The 19,444-nt window shown below is 40.8% G+C and overlaps 1 protein-coding gene across 4 annotated transcripts; it reads left to right on the top strand.

The window, feature by feature from the left end:
- The first annotated feature begins 2,135 nt into the window (after positions 1 to 2,135).
- LOC122561805 (legumain-like) lies at positions 2,136 to 16,903 on the top strand. Of its 4 annotated transcripts, XR_015761079.1 has the most exons (6): positions 2,144 to 2,276; positions 4,459 to 4,609; positions 4,913 to 5,083; positions 10,871 to 10,938; positions 15,087 to 15,466; positions 15,498 to 16,903. XR_015761079.1 is itself a non-coding variant. In XM_087999434.1 (5 exons), exons 2-5 carry the CDS (start codon positions 4,493 to 4,495, stop codon positions 15,130 to 15,132), a joined length of 402 nt encoding a protein of 133 aa, XP_087855560.1. In that variant the 5' UTR covers positions 2,136 to 2,190; positions 4,459 to 4,492; the 3' UTR covers positions 15,133 to 16,903. The 4 variants fall into 4 exon arrangements, 3 of the variants coding, with proteins under 3 accessions (XP_087855560.1, XP_087855559.1, XP_043569918.1); XM_087999434.1 differs by having other exon boundaries at positions 2,136 to 2,190; positions 15,087 to 16,903; XM_087999433.1 differs by having other exon boundaries at positions 15,087 to 16,903.
- The last annotated feature ends 2,541 nt before the right edge of the window (positions 16,904 to 19,444 follow it).

Genomic DNA, 19,444 nt, shown 5'->3' with positions numbered 1-19,444 from the left:
CTTATAAACCTCTATCAAGTCACCTCTCATCCTTCGCCGTTCCAACAAGAAAAGGCCGAGCACTCTCAACCTATCCTCGTACGACCTATTCTCCATTCCAGGCAACATCCTGGTAAATCTTCTCTGCACCCTCTCCAAAGCTTCCACATCTTTCCTAAAGTGAGGCGACCAGAACTGCACACAGTACTCCAAATGTGGCCTAACCAAGGTCCTGTACAGCTGCAACATCACTTCACGACTCTTGAATTCAATCCCTCTGCTAATGAATGCTAATACACCAAAGGCCTTCTTACAAGCTCTATCCACCTGAGTGGCAACTTTCAAAGATCTATGAACATAGACCCCAAGATCCCTCTGTTCCTCCACCTCACTAAGAACCCTACCATTAACCCTGTATTCCGCATTCTTATTTGTCTTTCCAAAATGGACAACCTCACACTTGGCAGGGTTGAACTCCATCTGCCACTCCTCAGCCCAGCTCTGATGATGGTTGAATTAACGAAGTACAATAGACTGGCTTTCAATCTTTGGGAAATTATGCCTCAAAGATGGCATAGGCCATATTACCAGTCAACACAAAAAAATTAGGCTAAATGCAATAAAGGAGAACATTTAGAAAACAAGTGGAACTGAGGTTTTCCTCACTGCCTAAGGATGACTCAGAGTTTAAGTGCCTTTTTGTCAGCTACTCCTCCATTTCCGTGAGAGTTTTGGAAATCACCAGGCCATTATTGGTATCGTTAATTAACCTGTTCAGCTATGTTAGTGACATACCTCTGGAACAGGTAGGACTTGAATCCTATATGCTCACCATGCCACTGAATAAGTGTGCAGTTAATGGGGAACAGGTATGGTTTTGGGGTGGGGGGGAGAGGTTGCACAGTGGAGGGGCTCCTTATTTCACATTTCCAAGAGGGCAGTCCTAGACCAACAAACTATCAGAAACTAAAGCCTAATTCCATTAAGTGTTGCTTCTCCTATTGAATTGGAATTGGATTGGGTTGGCAGATAGGAAGTGGGGAATCTTAAAATGAGGTTGGATGGGAAGGAAGGCATCATGTCTTTCTCTAACTTGTCTCTATTGGTATTTTCCCAATAGCAGGGAAGGTATTGATGCCTACCTGCCACTTGGCAAATTGTGGCTTTGAAGTAGTCATTTTCAAGTTCTCTTCCTGATGATAGTAGTTAACTTGTCCAATTGCCTTGACCATGCAAATTTTGTTATTACTTCCATTGTGGATAAATACAGGCTCAACTGCATCCCACCTCATCCCCACATTGTTTATAGCTTAATAGAATCATTCTATGCATTTTAGTCATTCATGATTTGAGATGGCATAGTAGCTCAGTGGTTGGCACTGCTGCCTCAAACTGCCAGGGACTGGGGTTCAATTCCACCCTTGGGTGACTGTCCATGTGTAGTTTACATAATCTCATGTCTGTGTGGCATTCCTCACACAGTCCAAAAATGTCCAGGTTGTGGACTAATCATGGGAGATGCAGGGTTGCAGGGATAGGGTAAGGGGTTTGGATCTGGATGGGATGCTTTTTGGAGGGTTGATGTGAATTGGCTGAATGGCCTTTGTCCACATTGTAGAGATCCTATGATGATGTGAATCTGTTCCATTATTTGGATTTAGTGCCTTCTTTAAATTTAGTCGATGTGTTTTATCTTGAACTAAAAGGAACCTGTGTCCGTATTTAACATCTTCCAAACACATATTCTTGTCCATGGTACGCTATTTTTATGTCAACCTTTCTACTCGAAATTGACTTGGTGAGAACTCCAATATTGTTTATCATGGTTTGTTGACTTAAATAAAAGTAAAAGTGAAATATTTCACAAAGTAAATTTAATCCCATTTTTCATTTCAGTAATGGAATTGCTAATATAAAAATAGGTCTTGTCACGTAAAAATTATTACATATGGTGGACATCTAAAATGCAACTTTTTGTAGTTACAATTATTCGTAAATAAATCAATATATTTACATTCCACACCCACTTTATTGATCGTATGCTCTCTGATTGAAGATCCGGAACAGTCATGTGATCGAAAATGGCGGCGACCGCCCCGCACGATGACGTCACGGATAAAGCGGTCTATCCCGGCCTTGTGCGTGGTGCATTGTGGGTTTGGGATGGTCACCTGTTTGTCGTGCGCTGTTGTGCTGGGAAAGTGGTGCAAAGTGAGTTTCACCGGAGTTTGCAACTTCCCTTTGGTTGTGTGAGCTTGCAAAATTACAAAAGTTGAAAGTAGATTGTTTATACAGAGGTAAGGTGGAGTTTCAGGTTGTATAATATAAAAGGATTTGCCTCAGTGCTGAGGGTGGAGTTTGGAATAATGCTGCACAAAATGGGAACAGGAAGGCTACTCCCTGCCAGCATTCAATGGCTGATCTGCGATTTAACTCTGCATACTGAAACTACCTTTAGTCTATATAACACTTTATCAAGCTCAGTTTTAAAATTACGACTTGACGTGGCGCTCCCTACTATTAGTGAAAGACTTGGTTGCAGACAAAAAAAATTGTAGATGCTGAAATCCAAAGGGTTACACTCGAAACATCGATTTCTCCACCTCCTGGTGCTGCCTGGCTTGCTGTGTTCTTCCAGCTTCCTGCCTGTCTACGTTCCTGAAAGACAGCTCCTTAAGCTGAAGCATTACCTTATAAACCATGATTTCTTTACTGATTAAAAACTTGCCTATTGGCCATGCTAAATTGTCCATAATGTTCAGGGATTTGTAAGTTAGGTGCATTAGTCATGGGAAATCTCTAGAGTAATAGGGTAGGGGAATGGGAATGGGTCTGGGTGGGATGCTCCTCAGATGGTCGGTGTGGATTTGTTGGGTCAAATGGCCTGTTTTGATACTGTAGGAATTCTATCATTCTAGATTCACTGTCCTCAGAGTGAAGAAATTCCTTCTCATCGCTGCCTTAAATGAATGGCCTCTTACTCTAGGATTACGACCTTTGGTCTTTGACTCTTCCATAAAGGGAAACAACCTCTCAGCACCTATGTATTAAAGTCAACTAAACAGTGCAATGTATATTTGAGTTCAAAAGTGCTGACTAAATAAACAAACTGTTGAGATATTTTACATAAAGTTAAATGATTAATATCTGATTTAGCTATATTGATGCTGCTAGTGATCAGTAGAATTCAAATGGGACAGACAGGATTGAATAGCAATGTTCCCATTTCACATTCACAGTGACATTTGACTGATATCCTAGTGATGACATATGATGAAGTGGTGGGAGCCTGGTTTCTAATAGAGACAAAGGGATCAAGGACAAGAAAAACAGAAGTTGCTGGAAAAGCTCAACAGGTCTGGCAGCATCTATGGAGAGAAATCAGAGTTGTTTTAAGTCCAGTGACTCATCCTCAGAGGGATCATGGTTTGAATTCTCCCTTTAGAGATAGTAACATTATGCCTGTGACCTTGCTATTATCTTGTGTTTAGACATATGAGATATGATTAGATTAGATTACTTAGTGTAGAAACAGGCCCTTCAGCCCAACAAATCCACACCGACCTGCTGAAGCGCAACCCACCCAGACCCATTCCCCTACATTTACCCCTTCACCTAACCTGCACATGTTTGGACTGTGGGAGAAAACCCATGCAGACCCTGGAGAATGTGCAAACTCTACACAGACAGTTGCCTGAGGTGGGAATTGAACCCAGGTCTATTGGCGCTGTGAGTGCTAGCCACTGTGCCGCCCATTGCATGAATGTCACACATTCTGTCATAATTTTAAATATTTTCTTTGGTGATCTGTAGTTACAATCTGTAAATGTTAAGCCTTCAATTTTGCTTTTTTCTCTGGTCACCAGCCAGATTCCAAAGTGTCAGAATATTTCACTTAATCAGTTCAACATCTGTGCATTAGTATCTGCTTGAAAGTGGTGCTTTCCAGCCTTGCCAGTGGCATCTTGTGTCACCATTAATATTTACCCGTAAATCAACATCACCAAAAGAGTTTGCTGTTTCCCACAACAAAAACTGCACTTCAAAAAATACTTACTTAATTCTAAAATACTTTGGAATATACTGAGGTTGAGGGAGATTCTACATGAATCCACCCCTTTCTTTAAGCATTGTCAATGTTCTCATTAAGCTGTGTGCCCAGTGTGGGAGCTCGTGACTCAGCCTGGTTCCAAGTTATATTCAATGTATTCACAATCTGTTTTTCTAAAAAAAAGCTATTTAACATGACAAAATTCTACTGTAGACATTGAAAATTACAAAAGATTACAATTTAATCTCAGCTACTCTTCTTTGACCCAGTTCTGATTAGGGTCTTTGCATTGAGCATCTTGTCTTAATTACCATCATGTTCAAAAGCCGGCTGGATATTTGTTGAGATTCTGGGCTTTCCTCTTGGATTGGTGAGCCCTATATCATCTTGTGAAGCTGAGGGTCATCTAGTGATTGTTTGTCCCACAGGTTCTGGTGGATATCCAGTGTGTCAATTGCCAGAATGGAGGCTGTGGCACAGTGTGATGTACCTGTTGCTATCCTTCAGAATCAGATCAAAGCTGCCACGGACCCTGAGGAGATAGCGAAGCTTCAGAAAGAGTTGGAAAAGCTCCTTGAGGTAACTGAACAAATGGGATCTTTCCCTTCTAGTACTCGTTTGCTCTCGTCTCTTTGCAACAAATGACTGAATATTATCATTTGGTGATGGATTGTGTAGTGATAGAACTGGGAGCTGCCTGGCTGTGGGTTGTTGATGCCGATCTGCTTTGCAGTATGAAGTTGCTAACACCAGACAATTCCCTGAGCCCTCAGCAGTTTACATGGTTGTTTTGGTTGAAAGGAGAGTAAAATGGTAGATTTAGTCACAGTCAATCCCTTCTGAGGTGGTTGGGGTGTAACTAACAAATTTATTACATTACAGACAAGGGAACTGATCCGCCAGACAGTGCAGGAGATCGTTAAACTGGCTACAGACTCTGAGGAACAAGCTGAACGTATCCTTGCAACTAAACAGCACCTCACGGAGAAGGAAAAGTATTATGCTGCAGTGGAATATTTCCGAGTTGAGTGCTTTGACTGGCACAAGCAGGAGGTATGCTGTGACACTGGAATTTAGTGACTGACCAGCAGAAAAACAACCTGCGAATAGAACACAGCCATGAGTCCCTCAAGTCTGTCAGTCACTTCGTAAGATCTAGACTGATCTGTGGCTTAACTGCATTTGACCACCATTGCTCCATATCCCTTAACAAATTTAAAATCAACAATTGATTCAGCAATTGCCAGTTCCAAATTTCTACCATATTTTGAGTGTAGATGTATGTCTTAATTTCACACCTGTAAAAGTTGGCTCTTTTTTTTGACCTTGCTCCATGGTCCTATGTTCCCCAATGAGCAGAAATAATTTTGCCTCATTTCGGTTTAACCAGTCCATGCCAACCATAATCCTAAACTAGTGCTACCTGCCTGTGCTTGGTCCATATCCCTGTAAACATTTCTTTTAAAACCTGTAAGAAATCTAAAAGAAATGTCTTTAAACTAATGCAGCAAGTGGATGGGAATCTGAATTGTAGTTACAATGTACAGGAGGTTCAGGGTAGTGAGGTCAGGGGTAGATTTACAAGATTGCGAGAGGGCACCGGCAATGAAGATGTTGGTTTAAAATGCGTGTACTTCAATGCCAGGAGCATCCAGAGTAACATGGGTGAACTTGCAGCATGGGTTGGTACCCTGGCAATGTCCTTGTCAGTCTTTTCTGAACCCTTTCAAGTTTCACAACATCTTTCCAATAGGAAGAAGACCAGAATTGCACTCAATATTCCAACAGTGCCCTAACCAATGTCCTATACAGCTGCAACATGACCTCCCAACTCCTGTACTCAATACTCTGATCAATAAAGAAAAATATACCAAACACCACCTTCACTATCCTATCTACCTGCAACTCAAGGAGCTATGAACCTGCACTCCAAGGTCTCTTTGTTCAGCAACTCCCCAGGACCTTACCATTAAGTGTATAAGTCCTGCTAAGATTTGCTTTCCCAAAGTTAAGCACCTCACGTTTATCTAAATTAAACTCCATCTGCCACTTCTCAGCCCATTGGCCCATCTGATCAAGATCCCGTTGTATTCTGAGGTAACCTCCTTCGCTGTCTGCTGCACCTCCAATTTTGGTGTCATCTGCAAACCTACTAACTATACCTCTTATGCTCAAGTCCAAATCATTTATATAAATCATGAAACGTATTGGACCCAGCATCGGTCCTTGTGGCACTCCACTGGTCACAGGCTCCAGTCTGAAAAACAACCCTCCACCACCACCCTCTTGTCTTCTACCTTTGAGCCAGTTCTGTATCCAAATGGCTTGTTCTCCCTGTATTTCATGAGATCTAACCTTGCTAACCAATCTCCCATGGGGAAACTTGTCGAATGCCTTACTGAAGTTCACATAGATCACATCTACTGCTGTGCCCTCATCAATCCTCTTTGTTACTCCTTCAAAAAACTCAATCAAGTTTGTGAGACATGATTTCCGATGCATACAGCCAAGTTGACTATCCCTAATCAACTCACCTGTGACTATCAATGATACAAATGTTGGCAAAGGGTATAAGAGGGAGGATTTATAAACATCTGGAAAGGAATAATTTGATTAGAGATAATCAACACAGTTTTGTGAAGGGTAGGTCATGCCTCACTAACCTTACTGAGTTCTTCGAGAAGGTGACAAAACATGCGGATGAAGGTAAGGTGGTTGATGTGGTGTACATGGACTTCAGTAAGGTATTTGATAATGTTCCACACGGTAGGCTATTGCACAAACTAAGAAATTTTGGGATTGAAGGTGATTTAGCGGTTTGAATCAGAAATTGGCTAGCTGAAAGAAGACAGAGTGGTTGATGGGAAATGTTTAGCCTGGAGCTCAGTTACCAGTGGTATGCCGCAAGGATTTGTTTGGGGCCACTGCTGTTACTCATTTTTATAACTGATCTGGAGGTGGACGTAGAAGATGGGTTAACAAATTTGCAGATGACAGTAAGGTAGGCGGAGTTGTGGGTAGTGCCAAAGGATATTGTGGGTTACAGAGGGACATAGATGCAGAGCTGGGCTGAGAGGTGGCAAATTGAGGTAGTTCACTTCGGAAGAAGTAACAAGAATGCAAATTACTGGGCTAATGGCAAAAGTCTTGGCACTGGAGATGAACAGAGAGATCTCAGTGTCCAGGTGCATAAATCCCTCAAAGTTTCCACCCAGGTTGATAGGGTCGTTAAGAAGGCATATGGTGTGTTGCCATTTATTGGTAGGGGATTGAGTTTTGGAGCCACAAGGTCATGCTTCAGCTGTACAAGACACTGGTAAGGCCGCACCTGGAGTATTATGGGCAGTTCTGGTCACTGCATTATAGGGAAGATGTGGAAGCTTTGGAAAGGATTCAGAGGAGATTTACTAGGATGTTGCCTGGTATGGGGGGGAAGGTCTTATGAGGGGACTGAGGCAGTTTTCATTGGAGAGAAGAAGGTTGAGAGGTGACTTAATCAAGACATATAAGGTAATCAGAGGGTTAGATAGAGTGGACAGTGAGAGCCTTTTTCCTCGGATGGTGAAGGCTAACATAAGGGGACATAGCTTTAAATTGAGGGGTGATAGATTTAGGACAGATATTAGGGGTAGTTTGTAAACTCAGAATAGTCGGGGTGTGGAACGGCCTACGTGCAACAGTAGTAGACTTGCCGACATTAAGGGTATTTAAATGGGCATTGGACATATATATGGATAATAATTGAATGGTGTAGGTTAGATGGGCATCAGATTAATTTCTAAGGTCGGCGTAATATCAAGGACTGAAGGGCCTGTACTGCGCTGTAACGTTCTATTTTTTATGTTCTAAATCTAGAAATAAGTCTGAATCTCAGGAGCATCAAGTTGCTTTGAAAAAGAAGTGGTGTTGTGTGTCTTAAAAAATATTAATGTAGTTCAGTGGTTAACACTGCTGCCTCTCAGCGTCAGGGACCTGTATTTGATTCCAGCCTGTGTAGAATTTGCACATTCTCCCCATGTCAGCGTGGGTTTCCTCTGGGTGCTCCGGTTTCCTCCCATAATGCAGGTTAGGTGAATTGGCCATGCTAAATTGCCCACAGTGTTCAGGGATATATAAGGTAGGACCATTAATCAGGAGTAAATCTCGAGCAATAGGGTAGGGGAATGGGTTTGGGTGGGTTACTCTTTGGAGCGTCGGTGTGGACTTGTTGGGCCAAGTGACCTGTTTCCACACTGTCGGGTTTCTATGATTCAAGATAAGTTCCTGGGTCCCGATGGGATCTATCAAAGACTATTGAGGGAGGCAAGAGAACAAATTGCTGAAGCATTGACAGACATCTTTAAATCCTCTTTAGCCACAGGTGAGGTCCCACAAGCCTGGAAAATAGCCAATGTTGTCCTATTGTTTAAGAAGGGTAGCAGGGATAATCCAGGAAATTACAGGATTGTGAGCCTCATGTCAGTGGCAGGGAAACTATTGGAAAAGATTCTCAGGGACAAGATCTAGGTGCATTTAGAAGCAAATGGATTTATTAGCGATAGACGGCATGGTTTTGTTTGGGCGAGGTCACGTCTCACTAACTTGATTGAGTTTTTTTTTGAGGAGGTAACGAAGATGTGTGAGGGAAAAGAGGTTGATGTTGTCTGCATGGATTTCGGTAAAGCCTTTGACAATATCCCTCATAGCAGACTGGTACAAAAGGTAAAGTAACATGGCATCAGGTGAGCTGGCAAGATTGATACAGAACAGGTTGAGTCAAAGGAGACAGAGGGTAGCAGTGGAAGCATGCTTTTCAGAATGGAGAGTTGTGACTACTGGTGTTCCACAGGGATCAGTGCTGGGACCTCTGCTGTTCATAGTCTACATAAATGATTTGGGAAAACGTGACTGGTCTAATTAGTATGTTTATGGATGATACAAAGATTGGTGGAGTTGCAAATAGTGAGGAGAATTGTCAGAGGATACAGCACCATATGGATCAATTGGAAACATGGGCAGAAAAATAGCAGTTGGAGTTTAATCCAAACAAATGTGAGATGATGCATTTTGGAAGGTCAGGTACAGGTGGAAATTATGCAGTGATTGGCAGAACCCTTGGGAGTGTTGATATGTAGAGGGATCTGGATGTGCTGGTCCACAGATCACTGAAGGTGGCAGTAAGGTCACAAAAAAGGCCTATGGAATGCTTGCCTTCATTGGAAATGGCATTGTGTGTAAGGATAAGCAAGTTATGCTGCAACTTTATAGAACTTTAGTTAGGCCACACTTGGAATATTGCGTACCGTTCTGGTCACCACACTACCAGAAGGATGTGGATGCTTTGGAGATGATACAGAAACAGTTTATCTGGATGTTGCCTGGCATGGGAAATTTTAGCTATGAAGAAAGGCTGGATAGACTGGGTTTGTTTTCACTGGAACACAGAAGGATCTGAGGGGTGACTTGAAAGAAGTTGATAAGATTGTTAATAGCATGGATAAAATGGAAAGTATGAGGCTTTTTCCCAGAGTGCTAGGGTCAATTAATAGGGACACAGGACCAGGGTGGGGGCTTGGGGGGAGGTGGTGGGGTGTGTTAAAAAAAAAAGATGTGCAAAGCAAGTTTTCACACAAAGAATGGTGAGTATCTGGAACACGCTGCCAGAGCAGGTGGTGGAAGCAGACACAATAGCAGCATTCAGGAAGTGTCTTGGCAAATTCACGAATAGGAAGGGAATAGAGGGATGCTGATCCTGTAAGTGAAGATATCTTTAGAATGGAAGGGCAGGGTGTGCCAGTGCGAGCTTGGAGGGTCAAATGGCCTGTTCCTGTGCTGTTTTCTTTCTTGAGCATCTGCTATCTTAGAATCATTCTGGTAAATCTACATTCCACTTCTTCCAAGGCTACTCTATCCTAATAAGGTATGGTAGCCAGAACTGCTCACAGAACTACCAGTGTGTTCTAACCAGGTTTTTGTATAGCTGAAGCATGGCATCTCCTTTTTTGTATTTCATTCCTCGACACAAAAGGACAAGTAGTCTAGCCTACTTGATTATTTTCTGCTGTTGACGTTTTAATGAGCTGTCTATCTGAACTGTGGATAATCTTTGGAGTATCAAGTGCAGTTTCCAGTCTATAGGTGTGTCTCCTACATCAGTAGCACTTTGAGGGATTATTTAAAAGCAAAATATTGACAATGCTGGAAAAACTCAACAGGAACCATCTGAGGGGAGAGAAAAATAGGGTTAAGTTTTCAGATTAATAACCTTCTGTCTGTTCTAATCTTAAAACCTGGGAGAGAAGCCATTTGGCCCCGAGGATTTGTTACCATTTAGTGCCATTATTTTCTTCATTATTTTTCTCTTTAGGTCAATTTTGTTGAGTCCCTGTCCCTTACTCATTAACAATTAATTTGGCCAGCTGACTAATTCCTCTCCTGTAAACATTGATACAAAGTAATTATTGAACAGTGTGCTATTTCCTTATTGTTATTCATTGAATTATTAAAATATTGTGAGATTTTGAATCTCTTAATTTCTTTGTGCAGTCTTTTTGTAGCTCTTTCTTACTATTTTTTTCACCCTTTGTTCCTTCTGTTTTTCCCAGTTGTTGGGATCTTCTCTTGGCCCCCCAACTTTAATTTCAGCATAAGTACCACTTTTCCTAGCTATTAATAGTTCTGATGAAGAGTCACCAGACTCAAAACATTAACTCTGCTTTCTTCCCACAGATGCTGCCAGTCCTGTTGAGTTTGGCAATTTCTGTTTTTGTATTCAATTCCTTTATCATTTTAGAGCATCTCATTATTGTAACTGATGTTGACACCAAGTAGAATTGTTTATCTGTGGTTCTGTTGTTGCAGTATGAATATGCTCGTCACCAGCTGAGTGCCTTTGTCAATTTGTGTGAACAGCGGGTCCCACTGACACGGTACAGTATTACTCAACAACTGCATACTTGGATATTAAGTTAACGTCTAGTGAAAGATTTGATGTTAAGAAATATTGAGAAACAATGCAACCTAATACAAGAAGAAGGTTGAAAACAGAGTGGACTATTAGTGGCAAATACATTTAAACATAAATAAGGTAATACTTTAGTTGGAAAAGAGAAATATAAATTACACCTCATAAAATACAAAGCAAAGATATAGAAAAACAAAGATGTAGAAAAGCAAAGAGATCAATTGTTAAATGTACATAAATGATTAAAGCAGCATCGCAGGTCAGCAAAACAATTAAAAATGTCAACAAAACTCAGAAATATATCTTCAGAGATTTTTAAAAATTCATTAGTGGGATGTGGAGCCATTGCTGGATGAGCCATTGTTTTAGCACTGTTCCTATTTGCCCTAGAATCATAGTCATACAGCACAGAAACAGATCCTTCAGTCCAACTCATTTGCACCGACCAGACATCCCAATCTGACCAAGTCCTATTTGCCAGCATTCACCCTGTATCCCTCTAGACCTTTCCTATTCGTATACTCATCCAGATGCCTTTTGAATACTGTAATTGTACCCACCTCCATCATTTCCTTTGGCAGTTTGCTCCATACACTACCATCCTCTGCATGAAGATGATCCCCAAGAGGTCCTTTTTAAATCTTTCCTGTCTCACTTTAAACCCATGCCCTCTAGTTTTGGACCTCCGACCCTAGAACAAAGATCTTGGGTATTCGCCTTGTCCATGCCTCTTATGATTTTATAGCCCTCTATAAGGTCACCCTTCAGAAGATGATAGTGAGCTGTGTTCTTGAACTACAGCAGTTAATTTGCAGTAGGTAGTCCTGTAATACCATTGGGGTGGTGTGTGGTTTCCAAGTATCACTGAAGGAATGACTATATATTTCTAAGTCTGGATGATTGTAACTTAGAGGGGACCTTGCAGGTGGTGATGTCCACATGTACCTATTGCCCTTGCCCTTCTAGATGGTAGATTTGTTTGTTTGGAAGATGTTATCTAAGGAGCCATGGAGTATTTCTGTAGTTCATCCTGTAGATGGTACACAGTGTGCGACTGAGCATCTGAGGTGGAGGAGGAGAATGTTTAGAACATAGAAAAGTACGGCACAGAACAGGCCCTTTGGCCCACGATGTTGTGCCAAGATTTAATCCTAATGTAAAATTTAGTAACTTAACCTACGCACCCCTCAACTCACTGCTTTCCATGTGCATGTCCGGCAGTCACTTAAATGTCCCCAATGACTTTGCTTCCACCACCACAGCTGGCAACGCATTCCACACATTCACTACTCTCTGCGTAAAAAACCTACCTCTGACGTCTCCTTTATACCTTCCTCCTAATATCTTCAAACTATGACTTCTTGTGCCAGTCCATCCTGTCCTGGGGAAAAGTCTCTGGCTGTTGACTCTGTCTATTGCTCTCATTATCTTGTATACCTCGATCAGGTCACCTCTCTTCCTCCTCCTGTCCAGAGAGAAAAGTCTGAGCTTATTCAACCTTTCTTCATAAGGCAAGCCCTCCAGTCCAGGCAGCATCCTGGTAAACCTTCTTTGCACCGTCTCCAAAGCCTCTGTATTTTTCCTGTAGTAGGGCGACCAGAACTGTACACAATATTCCAAGTGTGGTCTCACCAGGGACTTGTAGAGTTGCAGCAAAACCTCGCAGCTCTTAAACTCAATCCCCCTGTTAATGAAAGCCAAAACACCAAATGCTTTCTTAACAACCCTATCTACTTGGGTGGCAACTTTGAGGGATCTATGTACTTGCACACCCAGATCCCTCTGTTCCTCCACACTGCCAAGAATCCTGTTATTAATCCTATATTTGTGGATGTGGTGCCAATCAAGTGGGCTGCTTTATATTGGAGGAGAAAGTGAGGTCTGCAGATGCTGGAGATCAGAGATGGAAATGTGTTGCTGGAAAAGCGCAGCAGGTCAGGCAGCATCTAGGGAACAGGAGAATCGACGTTTCGGGCATTAGCCCTTAATCTGAAGGGCTAATGCCCGAAACGTCGATTCTCCTGTTCCCTAGATGCTGCCTGACCTGCTTTATATTGGATCATGTCAAGCTTCTTGAATGTTATTGGAGCTGCTCTCATCCAAGCAAGTGGTCAGTATTCCATCACACTCCTGATTTATGCCTTGTTGTTGGTGAACAGGAGTCAGAAGCCAAGTTAGTTGTGTGGGATTCATATTTATATGGTTAGTTGTATTTATATTGCTAGTCTAACTCAGTTTCTGGTCAATTGTAATTCCCAGTATGTTGATACTGGGAGATTCAGAAATGGTAATGTCATTGAATGCCAAGAGGTGATGGTTAAATTCTTTCTTAAAAACATAAAAATAAGGATTGTTTCAGTGTCTGAGATGGATGAATGAAATAGTGAAGTTATGCTAAATTTGTATCAGACCTTGGTTGGGCCACACTTTGGGTACTTTAATTTTCCTGGTTTCCTTATGATAAAAAGATGTACAAGAGCGGCACCAGAACTAAATAATTATAACTATGACAAAGATAACAGGTTTGAGCTTTTTTCCGAAGAAAAGAGGAGACTTGATCATGGTTTCTAAAATTATGAATAGATTGGAAGGATAAATGTAACAATCACTTGATGGTTACTAATAAATCCAATAGAGAAATTAGAAACTTCAGTCAATGATTGGAATGCTAATTTTCTTAATACAACTGTGGTTGATGCAAATAACTTAGGTACTTTCAAAAACAAACTGAGGATCACATGAGAGCAAAAGGGAACCAAAGGCAAAGCTGAAATACTGAGGCTGCTTCTTGTTTTCGAGAGAAATGAAAGGAGACTCATGTAGATAATAAACATCTGTGAAGAGAGATTCAGAGCTAACTCTTCAGATTAATGACCTTTCAGAGTCCTGATGAAGGTGCATTGACCCTGATACATTGACTAGATTCTGTCGCCACAGATGACACACTATCGGCTACTCCAGTATTTTCCGTATTTATCTCAGATTTACATATAGGTTAGTGAAGTGCCTGTTGCTGTGCAGTGTATTCCATATAAAGTTTATGCAATTAAATTGTCCTAAAGCTTTTCTCCTAAAATAAATGGCGTAAATTCAATTATATAAATGCTGAGAAGGTGTAATCGTGACAAGTGCTAAGTGCAGATATTTCCAATTATGACAATAATACTTCTGTTGAATGAAAATCTATTACGTCAGTTATTGCAAAATTATTTACTTACCCAGAAACTGGGAAACAGGCTATCAACTTTGAGTATAACAAATGACAAACTTGGCCGTCAAGCAGGGAAACCTAAGCATGGCCAGTGGTCCCCAAAGTTAACACCTCTTTTTAGTTGTTGATTCTGGCTGGCCAAATTGCAAATTCTGTCTGTGTATTAATTGTTGAAGTATTACCAGATGTCATTACAAAATGATGTATAGGATTTGCACAACAAATTTAAGGCATTGGGAAGCACGTAAGTTATCAGCTTAAAAGACTCTAAACCTCGTCAAGTTGAATCTAATAAAGCTTTTTGAAAATTGGTGGCTCACTGAATCGTTTGTCTCAGAAAGTACCAGGTCCATCAAATTATCTGATTTGTTGTCAAAGTTCATCCCTATCTGAACTTCAGTGGTACATCTTCTAGGAGAAAGTGAGGACTGCAGATGCACGAGATCAGAGCTGAAAATGTGTTGCTGGAAAAGTACAGCAGGTCAGGCAGCATCCAAGGAGCAGGAGAATCGACGTTTCGGGCATGAGCCCTTCTTCAGGAAGAAGGGCTCATGCGCTTTTCCAGCAACACATTTTCAGTTCAGTGGTACACCCACTTACAGAATAAACCAAAAGCCAAACAACACAGAAACCTGAAATAAAAGAGCAAGTACTAGAGTAGCAGTTAAGGCAGTGTCTGTGGAGAGAGAAACTGAGTAAGTATTTCAGTTCAATAATCTTTAGTCAGAACTCTGAAAGTTCATGAATCTGAAGCATTAACTCTGAATCTCTTTTCCACAGATGCTGCCAGATTTGCTAAGCAAGTCCAGCATTTTCTGCAGAATAAATATTACTTTTAGATATCTTTTCTGTGTTTTGTCTTGGTAAATAAGCTATATTGTAATCACTTTGTCTTTGAACAGAATCAAAGAAGCAATCAACCAAGTGAGCAAGAAGCTGAAGAAGTGACAGTGGACCCCTCCCACCTCCATTTAATGGAGGCAAGCATCTCCCTCTCTTGTTTTATCTCTTGCAAATGGAATCAAAAAGTTTGAAGCTGCTGGGTTCTGTCTCTCATGCTGCTGTTTCAGCCGAATTATTTAGAATAACTGGATGTGGGGTCAGTACTGACCAGCAAGTCACCTGATACAAAATCAAACCATAAAGAATCCTTATACATTTTTTATATATATCATGCACTGAAAATATAACTACTTGGCATTCATAAAGTAAATTCTGTTATATAACATGCTTTGTTAATGTAATACGCACGCACTTGTCATGTCAATTTTGAAGCCTTGAGGTATACAAAAGGATAGACTGTTTGCCTCTAGGCCATGCTCATTGTATACTATGGTTTACAGGACAGATCCTGTATTGATCCCACAAGGATAAATCACGTGGTTACCTGATAGGTGCACTAGTCAGGACCACTTGGTTTTACGTACAATTGTTACTGCTATTGTTACTGGGGCATTGTCTTTATTTAGGGGATCAACTTATTGCTTTGGGAGGGTGGAGGAAATGTTTACTGTGTGAAGCATTTGATGAAATGAGTGATATCATTCTGTAGTCCATCTGCAAACAAAAGGAAATTTTTCAGCAAAAATCACTTACTTGAAGAATGTGTCACTTTAAAAATACTAGCATTTTCAGGAATGAGGTCAAATGTCGATTTACTGTTTGATTAATTTCACCGTATTCTGTGATTTTAATTTTCCAAGATATATCCATTTCCTCCTGAACTAATTTCTATCAATTCCTTTATTTGTTTCATTAATACTGAATTAACACAGGCTTGTCTAGGCTTCTCTATGATTGGAGAGTCCATCTTCATGAATTGGGCTCTGTAACATTTTAATTGAGTCTCTTGATATTTGAACTTTTTACTGCAGTAGACATTTTGCCTGGCTTAGTTCACAGATCCTCCACTTGAATTTTTTGGTTCAGATCTGTAAATCTATTCTTTTCACTTGGTTTTAGAGATCCCACTGGATTGTCAACATCACCTTCCTACTTATCGGATTATACAACAAAAATACTGCATGAATAAAGGCCATTCAATCCTTTAAATTTATTCCATCCAGAGTCCACATCTAATTGACCATCAAGAATCTCTGTCCCACATTGTGTCAAAGTCCCCACATTTGAAAATGTCGATTTCCTTTAAAGAACTCCTGCAGCAATTTAAAAACAAACAAGTGTCATTAATATCTCTCTAGCCTTCAATTTCCTTTCTCAACAGATGCAGGCAAAGCTTGAATTAAATACCACCTGGTCTCAAAACTGCCCAGTTTCATCTACTTTAGCCATTCATATTTCCAGCCTGCAACGTTTTGTCCAAATCAAACTGTTTATTTACTTCTTGATACCTTCCACTTATTTGAAGGGTAAGTCATGTCATCTTGGAACGCCTTCAGTTCTTGTCCCTGAACTTATGGTACCTATAGAATTCTTGTTTTAGGTCATACTATGAAGCTCCTGAGTTGTGTTAGAAAACATGCTTTTGTTTGGAAACACAATAATATTTTGAAACCATCTATAACAGTTATGAAGGTATACAAAAAAAAATATTTTTTACTAAACTTTTTCTCTTCATTTCCTATGACTGCACTTTTAAAGTAATTATTTGGCTGCGAAGCACTTTAAGATATCACTGAGTTATGAAAGATGTTTTATAAATGTATTTGCTATCACTAATTTTGTTTTAAATAAACAACTTAGGTATTGTTCCAATTGACTTTGCTTGTCATCTCTTTCCTTCCCCATGTTCTTTAGTAGTGGAGGCATGTGTTAATATGTCTCAACGCTGAGGCTAAGATGACCCTTAAACTTCTCAGGGATTATTAGAACCATTTTCTGTTGAATTTATTTTAAATTTACTGTTTTGGTCAGCTCTGAGAGCAGGTGAGAATGAGAGTTTTATGGGTTAATGCTGAACTAATATCTAGCTTTTCCTTAACTTAATAGTTAACTAAATTTCACTGATTAAATTAATTCTTTTTATTTGAACCTGAAAACAAGAGTGCACATACTGAGGGCATGTGCAGCTGTTTATGAGGTGAGAGGTTAAAACTAGTTTCCAAAGCTTGAATTGAATTGTTTTCTTTTATGAAGCATCATACGAGGCCTCCATAGTACTGTTTTGAACTTCACTGAATCCTGATTTGGGTAACGTGGGAGTTTTGGTGATGAGAAGAAAGAGGTGCTCCTTTCTTTTTCAACCTCCAGTAGTTGACTCTTATTTTGGGACAGGTGAAGAAGCTGATTTGCTATTCTGTTACTCAAATTCTAACAAAGATTTTTAATATATGCTATGGTAGATCAGCTCAGCTGAGTGGAACATACAGCATGTGGAAAGTAACAGATGCATGTGTCCTATTTGTAGGAAGTGTTACAAACTGCACAGGTTTGAGCTCTGTGTTTCAGAACTTGTGCAGTAACGGGAGTACATCGACAGGCAGAGAGCTACAAGGAATCCCGTCTACCTGGATTCACCTGTTCCTACCGCACCATTCCGCCCCTCTCCCCACCCAAACCCTTCTCCTACCTCCCTCCTTTATCTGCAGCTCCCCTCACCCCCACCCCCACTCCTGAAGAGGGGTTACACGCAAAACATCGACTTCTGCACCTCCTGATGCTGCCTGCCTTGCTGTGTTCCTCCAGCCTCCTGCCTGTCCCTCCTGATGCTGCCTGCCTTGCTGTGTTCCTCCAGCCTCCTGCCTGTCCCTCCTGATGCTGCCTGGCTTGCTGTGTTCCCCAACAATACATTTGGTCACATCATAGTTTAGGAGCATACAGGCAGAGGGGGAATGGGTGACTGCCACATTGTTTAAGAGAATTGGCCTGCAGTGTTTTGCATGGTGGATATTGGCGAGGCAGTGGCTCATCAGGGGAGTTGTTCCAGACCAAAGTCTGTGGTACCATGGGTGATTCAGCTGGAAAGGAGGAGTTGAAGAGCTTTGGAACAATGATATGTATGACAGTACATAGCTATGAATAATCTTTAAAGAATTATTATAGTTTGCAACAACTATCTATTCCTTCAAGGAAGAAAAACCCTAAAATGTCAGTCAAGTGTGGCTAAGAAAGGATGTTTATGATGGTGTAAGATTAAAAGGAAGAACTTATAAAATTGACACAAATAGAAATAAAACTGAAAATAAGGATTTTAGAGTTCAGTAAAAGTGAATCAAAGAACAGTTAAAGAAAGGGAAAATAGAATGTTAATGTAAACTATCAAGAAAAAGCAAAATGGACCATAAAGGCTTCTCCAGCTACATGAAAAGAAAACATCAGACCGAAACAAATGTGTCATAGAACCATATGTCATTGAAACAGGCTCTTTGGTCCACCACATCTATGTCAACCTACAAACACCAAACTACACTAATCCCATTTATCTGCATTTGGTCCATAGCCTACTGTACCCTGGCATTTTAAGTACTCATCCAGATGCTTCTTAAATATTATGAGATTACTTGCCTTCGCTACACTCTCAAGCAGTACATTGCATTTCTACCGCTCTCTAGGTGAAAACATTTTTCCTCAAATCCTATCTAAACCACTTACTCCTCAACTTAAACTAATATGTTCTGATCATAGGCCCAAAACAGCAGAGTATCTAAATAATTACTTAGTCTTCATTGAGGTAGAGTCATAGAGCTGTACAACATGGAAACATGTTCGGTCTAACCCACCCATGCTGACCAGATATTCCAAATTAATCTTGTCCCATTTGCCAGCACTTGGTTAATATCCCTAGAAACCCTTCCTATTCATATACCCATCCAGATGCCTTTTAAATGTTGTAACTGTACCAGCCTCCACCACTTCCTCTGGCAGATCATTCCATACACGCACTGCCCTCAGTGTGAAAAAGTTGGCCCTTATGTGCCTTTTAAATCTCCCCCCCCCCCCCCCCCCCCAAACCTACGCTGTCTAGTTTCGGACCCTGCTACCCTGGAAAAAAGACCTTGGCTATTCACCCTATGTCCCTTGTGATTTTATGAAATTCTATATAAGGTCACATCTTAGTGCTCCAGGGAAAATAGCACCTGTAGCTCAAACCCTCCAACCTTGGCAACCTCCTTGTAAATCTTTTCTGAACCCTCTCAAGTCTCACAACATCCTTCCTATAGCAGAATTCAATTCAGTATTTCAAAAGTGGCGTAAGCAATGTCCTGTACAGCCTCAACATGACTCCCAACTCCTATAATCTGTACTGACCAATAAAGGCAAGTGTACCAATTGCTTTCTTCACTATCCTATCTACCTGCGA

Source organism: Chiloscyllium plagiosum, unplaced genomic scaffold (assembly GCF_037043375.1).
Source record: "Chiloscyllium plagiosum isolate Xiang-an unplaced genomic scaffold, Cpla_swu_hap1 HiC_scaffold_23, whole genome shotgun sequence".
Classification (NCBI taxonomy): domain Eukaryota; kingdom Metazoa; phylum Chordata; class Chondrichthyes; order Orectolobiformes; family Hemiscylliidae; genus Chiloscyllium; species Chiloscyllium plagiosum.
This window is presented reverse-complemented; position numbering and strand designations above follow the sequence as displayed.

Bases quoted from the DNA above. Each gene is read 5' to 3' on its own strand.
- LOC122561805 (XM_087999434.1), top strand. From the start codon at position 4,493: ATGGAGGCTGTGGCACAGTGTGATGTACCTGTTGCTATCCTTCAGAAT. The intron at 4,610-4,912 runs GTAACTGAACAA...ATTACATTACAG, and splicing joins AGTTGGAAAAGCTCCTTGAG to ACAAGGGAACTGATCCGCCA. The intron at 5,084-10,870 runs GTATGCTGTGAC...CTGTTGTTGCAG, and splicing joins TTGACTGGCACAAGCAGGAG to TATGAATATGCTCGTCACCA.